Source organism: Panicum hallii, chromosome 5 (genome assembly GCF_002211085.1).
Source record: "Panicum hallii strain FIL2 chromosome 5, PHallii_v3.1, whole genome shotgun sequence".
NCBI lineage: Eukaryota > Viridiplantae > Streptophyta > Magnoliopsida > Poales > Poaceae > Panicum > Panicum hallii.
The window spans coordinates 47,826,422-47,832,763 of record NC_038046.1 but is presented as its reverse complement, the minus strand read 5'-3'; the positions used below and the strand labels follow the sequence as shown (position 1 = coordinate 47,832,763).

At 43.8% G+C, this 6,342-nt stretch overlaps 1 protein-coding gene across 2 annotated transcripts; it reads left to right on the top strand.

Moving 5' to 3' along the window:
• Positions 1 to 1,101: 1,101 nt before the first annotated feature.
• On the top strand, positions 1,102 to 6,003 carry LOC112892913 (probable receptor-like protein kinase At5g18500). 2 transcript variants are annotated; one of them, XM_025960011.1, is made up of 8 exons: positions 1,102 to 1,481; positions 2,198 to 2,891; positions 3,026 to 3,130; positions 3,324 to 3,446; positions 3,812 to 3,982; positions 4,065 to 4,194; positions 5,156 to 5,365; positions 5,517 to 6,003. In XM_025960011.1, exons 2-8 carry the CDS (start codon positions 2,221 to 2,223, stop codon positions 5,646 to 5,648), a joined length of 1,542 nt encoding a protein of 513 aa, XP_025815796.1. In that variant the 5' UTR covers positions 1,102 to 1,481; positions 2,198 to 2,220; the 3' UTR covers positions 5,649 to 6,003. The 2 variants fall into 2 exon arrangements, with proteins under 2 accessions (XP_025815796.1, XP_025815795.1); XM_025960010.1 differs by having other exon boundaries at positions 1,356 to 1,481; positions 2,204 to 2,891.
• Positions 6,004 to 6,342: the final 339 nt, after the last annotated feature.

The window sequence follows — 6,342 nt, the reverse complement described above, 5'->3', positions numbered from 1 at the left end:
GTGAATTAAAGCACCCTTCATGGTCATGGCATATAGTTTTGGGGGGTGGGGGGGGGGTCTATCATGACTCATGAGATTTCCTTTGGAAAACATTTATGAGCTGGGAGGTTGAAGACAGTGGCGGAGCACAGATTAATTTTGAGGTGTGGCGGGTAACAAGTTTGAGTACAGATTATCCAACGGAGCATAACACTACAGCGTAGATGGAGAAAAATGCAATGTATTTGTGGGGAAAAAACAAGGTATGGTGCTGGCCACCTAGCCATGAGGATTCTCGGAGAAAGGGGTCCTAGAGAAGAAAGCATGCCCAAATTAGAAGATGCACATGAGGCATTTGGATGCTGATCCAACAGCTGAAAAAATTCACATGATGGGAGCCAGTAGCCACGGAATCACTAGACTGATAAGTAGACATGCTCTTGTCTTAAGCATGTTGTTGTACGTGTGTTTAGAGGTCGTTTGGATCTTCGGACTAAATTTTAGTCCCCGTCATATCGGATGTTTGGACACCAATTAGAAGTATTAAATATAGATTAATTATAAAACCAAATGCATAAATGAAGGCTAATTCGCGAGATGAATCCATTAAGCATAATTAGTCCATAATTTGATAATGTTGTGCAATAGTAAATATGTGCTAATGATGGATTAATTAGACTTAATAGATTCGTCTCGTGAATTAGTCTCCATTTATACAATTACTTTTATAATTAGTTCATATTTAGTCCCTTTAATTATCATCCAAATATTCAAGGTAACCTGAACTAAAAGTTAATCCCTATTTCAAACAGATCTTGCACTAGCATTTCCACGCCAGAGGCGGCGTGAAAACTGAAAAGACAGCGAGCGCCACGCCATGTCACGCAGCCTGCTGGCTGTGGGTCCACTTTTCCACGCCACATGTATATTAGCTGTCGGGAGGGTCCGTTCACCGACCCCGAAACTCCACGTCACACTCGAGCTCCGGAACGGTCGCTAACCCGCCACCTGCCTCTTTTAACCCCTTCCCTAATCCCTCACTAATCCACCACCTTTCTGGCAATTCTTTATCCTTACGAGAAAAACAAGCAGCAAAGAGGGAACAAAAGCAGCAGCCAGCACCAACTACTCCTGCCTGCCGCTCCTGCGCTGCTGCTGCTCACCACCACCACCCTCCGCTCCCTCCCCCCCTCGCCGTCCGCGTTTCGGTGCCATCGCCATTTGCGGATTTCTTTGGAGGAAAAGGCAAGCAAGCGAAGCGGGCGCCGAAATACTCCACAGATACCACTCACCTACCGCTCCAATCCGTCCATCCACCGGGCGGAAAGCATATCTCCCTCCCTCCCCGCGTTTCCCTTTCTCCCCTCCCTCGCCGCACAGCGCCAGGAGGCCGCCGCCGGGAGGTGTCTCTGTCTCCCTCTCCGCTGGATCCTCCGGCCCCTCGCCGTCTGCTGGAGCGGAGATCCGGCCGCTCGGGCGTCGGCTGGGTTCTTGTTCTGCTGGTAAGCTGGCCTTCCTCGTTGGAATCTTGGGCGGATTATTCCTTTGCTCTGCGAGAGGTTCTTGTTCTCAGGCAGATCCAAACCTCTCGTCCCTCCCTCCCTCCCTCTGCCCCTATTCAGTTTGCTGTGGACTTTGGTGCTGCCCGGGCTCCGTCCGTGGTTCGATTAGGTTCTTCTGGTTCTTCCTCAGCGTTCAAGATCGGCAGTAGGTGATGCCATTCGGCTTCTTGCCACCAAATTGAGTTGCAAGTGCATCTTGTGTTATGAAAGAGAAGAAAAATATCTTTTTTTTTTGGTGATGGCTTCTCCACTGCCGCCACAGCCGCAAACACGATGGGGAACTAAATGTGCTAGCTGTTTGATCCTTGCGTGTGCCGGTACACGACCCGTACTGTGATCGCCATCGCGGGAATTTATTATCCCCTGTACACCATTAGATTGGACTGGAGCACAGCTGCAGTAAACACCTTGTCTTGGCTTCCCTTCCAGCCCACGATAATGTACTCCCCTTGTACTGCCCGTCTTAACTGCTCCCATTTAGTCCAGGAAGGGGAGCTATCCTTCCTATATTCATGTTCCGTGGATTGCGGATGCCTGCATTTGCATTTCGATCCTAGGAGGGCCGTAAGCTCGTTAGAGTTTCCTGCGTTCTGTGGTGTGATTTGTTTGGCTGGATGGGCAGCTAACTTGTTTGTCTGAATTTGTTTTGCCTGTAGGAGCAGGAAGCTGGCATCCTGCCATGTCGTCACCTATGGCCTCCCCTACTCTGAAGGATCATCTCTCTGCGCCCACAGGCCCCTTGCATCTCAAAGTATGGGAGGTCGTATGCATTGCCCTGGGAGTTTTCATGGTGGTTGTCTTCTTTGTTGCTGTATGGCTTACAATCCGGAGTAAGAAGAGGGTAGGACGGGCCTCCGCGAATATCCCAATCACCCAAATTCCTGCAATTTCCAAGGAAATCAAGGAGGTGAGGGTGGAGCAAGTGCCAGCAAGTGACTACGCAGCCCATGATGGGGTCCTCCTGACGATCCAAGACAAGTCTAGCGACCGGGATTCGGACAAAGTTATGGCCCATCTGGGCGTTAGCAAATCGAGGCGTGGTGATGAGAGCCACTCAGGGTCGTTTCGCTACATGGACAAGGATGCAGGATTCCAATCAGCTGAGGAAGGGGGCTCAGGGACGTTTCGTCAGGCTTCGTCTCATGCAATAACCGCCCCTTCACCTCTGGTTGGTCTGCCGGAGTTCTCATACCTTGGTTGGGGTCATTGGTTCACACTGAGGGATCTGGAACTTGCTACCAATCGCTTTTCAAAGGACAACATTATCGGCGAGGGTGGATATGGTGTAGTTTATCGTGGCCAGCTCATCAATGGTTCTCCTGTCGCTGTCAAAAAGCTTCTCAATAACCTGTAAGCCTGCTTACCTGATCTTAGTTGTCAGTTCGATTGTTCTGTTTATTCTGCCCACATCTTGTCTTCCTTAGCTATCGTCCTGCTTCAGTAGTTCATTCAGTTTATTCAATTGATGTTTTGTGAATTTATAGGGGTCAAGCTGAGAAGGAATTCAGAGTAGAAGTTGAGGCAATTGGTCATGTTCGGCACAAGAATTTGGTCCGGCTACTGGGTTACTGTGTGGAGGGTACTCAAAGGTAATATCTTGTCATTTAGTTTTGTGTTCGTCTTACAACTACCATCAGCATTGTTCATATATCCCCGTTATGTGTCTTCCCAAAATCAAATCTCCATGCCTTTTCTCTCTCTTTACAATTTTGAATCCGTTTCAATATATTGATTGTGTGGTGTTTTATGGCATCATTCCTAAGCTCCAAATGGAATTTTCAGGATGCTCGTCTATGAGTATGTAAACAATGGTAACCTGGAGCAATGGCTTCATGGAGCTATGAGTCAGCATGGCTCCCTTACATGGGAGGCCCGGATAAAGATTCTTCTTGGAACTGCTAAAGCGTTAGTGCAAATTTCTCTTTAACTTCTTGCTACTTTTATATCATTTGAAATGTATTCAGTGGCAACTCAGGATAATATCTTTGCAAAGGTTCCAAATCACAGTATCTTTCTACCCAGAGTTAATTTTGTCATAGTAATTACATTATATCATAACATCCCTCAATATTATTAAGTGAGTATTAAGTGTATAACTGAGATGAAGTTACAAATTTCCAAATACTATCTCCATTTCCTCATTTGTTGTCAACCTTGCTTAATGTGTTTTCCACCTCTCGTCAATTCAGAAAGCAAAACATTTTCTCCATTCAGTGTTTTCATGTGTGAATGCTTGAAATTACAATAAGATTGTTCGTATCTGTCCGCAGGCTTGCTTACTTGCATGAGGCGATTGAACCTAAAGTTGTGCACCGCGATATCAAATCCAGCAATATTTTGATTGATGATGAGTTTGAGTCCAAAGTATCAGATTTTGGTTTAGCCAAGCTTCTTGGTGCTGGAAAGAGTCATGTCACCACTAGGGTTATGGGAACCTTTGGGTATGTTGCATAACTCTTGAACAAGATTTCAAAGAAAGTATGTTAGTACTAGGTCATGATGGTCTGCATTGAATGATTACAGGTACGTGGCGCCAGAGTATGCAAATACTGGACTCCTGAATGAGAAGAGTGACATTTACAGCTTTGGAGTTGTTCTCCTAGAAGCGATTACAGGAAGGGATCCTGTTGACTATGGTCGCCCAGCAAATGAGGTGTGATGAGTTGGTCAATCTCCTTTGCTTTAGAGTTAATCTATACATTAGAACTAGCTTAAATTATTAGTTATGATTAGGATTGAAACGTTACACTGCTTTTTATCCCACCAAATTGAGTGATACTCAAAGTTCAGTTTTGTTTCTTTTACCACTGGAAGTGCTTAGTGTAGGCTAAAAAATTGTTCTGTACATGCAGTTATTCCTACACAATTCAATATGTGACTTTGTATGGATCTTTCTCATGATTCATGGCAGAACATAATTTTTATATCATTGGCACTCCAAGCTGTGATGTTAACTAGACTCAATATTTGTTGTTTCGTTCATCTGAACCTTTGGTCATCTTCCTCTGCTTTTTTTATTTAATAAAGCATGGAACATTCAAAGACATGCACGATGCATGACATAGAAGACAGAGAAGAGCTTATTGCTGAAATGGATGTTGCTTTAAGTTTTTTTTCAAACACTACATTTTGTGGTAGATATCATGCATTGTGCCATTCATAACTGCTAGCTTTGCCATTAATTTTACTTAATTGGCATCTTAACTTATTTTGTACAGAGGTAGTGGTTGGCTATCCTAGAACTGAAAAACTACTAGCAATGTTATAGATTGATGTGTTAGTGTACCAGATCATGGTAGCTAGGTATAATGTGTCAAGTCTCAAGGGCCAACTTATAGCAACTATTTTCTTGATAAAAACAGCTTAAATGAGTACGTTTCCATATACTAGTACCAGTAACCATTCTTAATGAATATTTTACTTTAACGTTTAGAGGTCATAAATTAAATACCACATCCAGGCTAAAGTGTTGTTCAGAACATCAGTGAAAACTTACAATCGAGTAATGGACGTAGGCCATATTTTCCCTCCTCCATGGTTCAGTTTGTTTCATGAAAACATGAAATCATATCTTTTATTTTTCTAACTGAACATGATACTTTTGCCATTTGCAGGTGAATCTGGTTGACTGGCTAAAAATGATGGTTGCTAGCAGGCGGTCAGAGGAGGTAGTCGATCCCACCATAGAGACACGGCCTTCGACGAGAGCTCTCAAACGCGCACTGTTGACTGCTCTGAGGTGTGTGGATCCAGATTCAGAGAAGAGACCGAAGATGGGTCAAGTTGTCCGGATGTTGGAATCAGATGATCCAATTCCTCGAGGGGTATGTACTATCAGAAAAGGGGAAAATATTCCTTTTTAGTTCATAGTTCATATAATGTTGGTTTCGATTTTATACTCACTTCAATCTTCATATATAATATTAGTTGACCCTGGATCCTTGTCATACTGAAAATATAAATTCTCGCAAGCAGGACAGAAGATCTAAGCACCACCGTGGAGGGAGCACAGAAATGGATTCGCAAAGGGACAACAACTCCGACACGGAGAAGAGTGATAATCCAGATTCCAAACCAAGCAGGAGCAGAGCATCATCATCAAAATGAGCACTCTGGCATTTCTTGTATTACATTCTTTGGCACATTGCATGGATCAGACTCCTTCCATTTTACATTGCTGACGAATTGGTAACTGAAGGCTCTGAAGCTTGAATACACAAGAGCTCAAGAAAGAAGATCTACATTTCTTTTTTCCTTTTTTTCTTGGTTGTAACGGTTTATCATTTATTTGTAGAGAAGGTATTTTTTTTCTTATCGATTTATATGTACTTACCGGTGATCTTGACAATTGCTGCTGTAAGTTTTTAACAGTGTGTACAGGCGTAGTATCATGAATACTGGCGGAATCCCCGTAATATTTGTAATGATAATGTTTCAATTGAAAGCCCCCCCTCCCATGTGAGCCAACAATGTATTGCCATTTTTACCCAAAACAACACGAAAGGATTAAAAAAAGAAACACTAAACAAGTCCCTGTAGGACAGTCCAGTACAATAATCAGTACAAAATGTCTTTGGTGGTAAAACAATCTGATCACGAGGAATTGGATGTAGGGATGGGATCTGATGAGGAACTACCATTTTTGCTAAGCCAGATGGAGCTCCGGATAGGGAGCATTCGTTGGATGAGCTGCTGTGTGCTGAGCATGCTCGGGGAGGACACGGCACCACCATCTGTTCACCTCTTGACACCGGTGCCTATAGACATTCACCTTAGCTTTCAAGTACTTTGTCAACTCAGA

Excerpts from the sequence above, each read along its gene's own strand:
- LOC112892913 (XM_025960011.1), top strand. The coding sequence starts at position 2,221 with ATGTCGTCACCTATGGCCTCCCCTACTCTGAAGGATCATCTCTCTGCG. Across the intron at positions 2,892-3,025 it reads AAAAAGCTTCTCAATAACCT|GGGTCAAGCTGAGAAGGAAT; the intron begins GTAAGCCTGCTT and ends GTGAATTTATAG. Across the intron at positions 4,195-5,155 it reads ATGGTCGCCCAGCAAATGAG|GTGAATCTGGTTGACTGGCT; the intron begins GTGTGATGAGTT and ends TGCCATTTGCAG.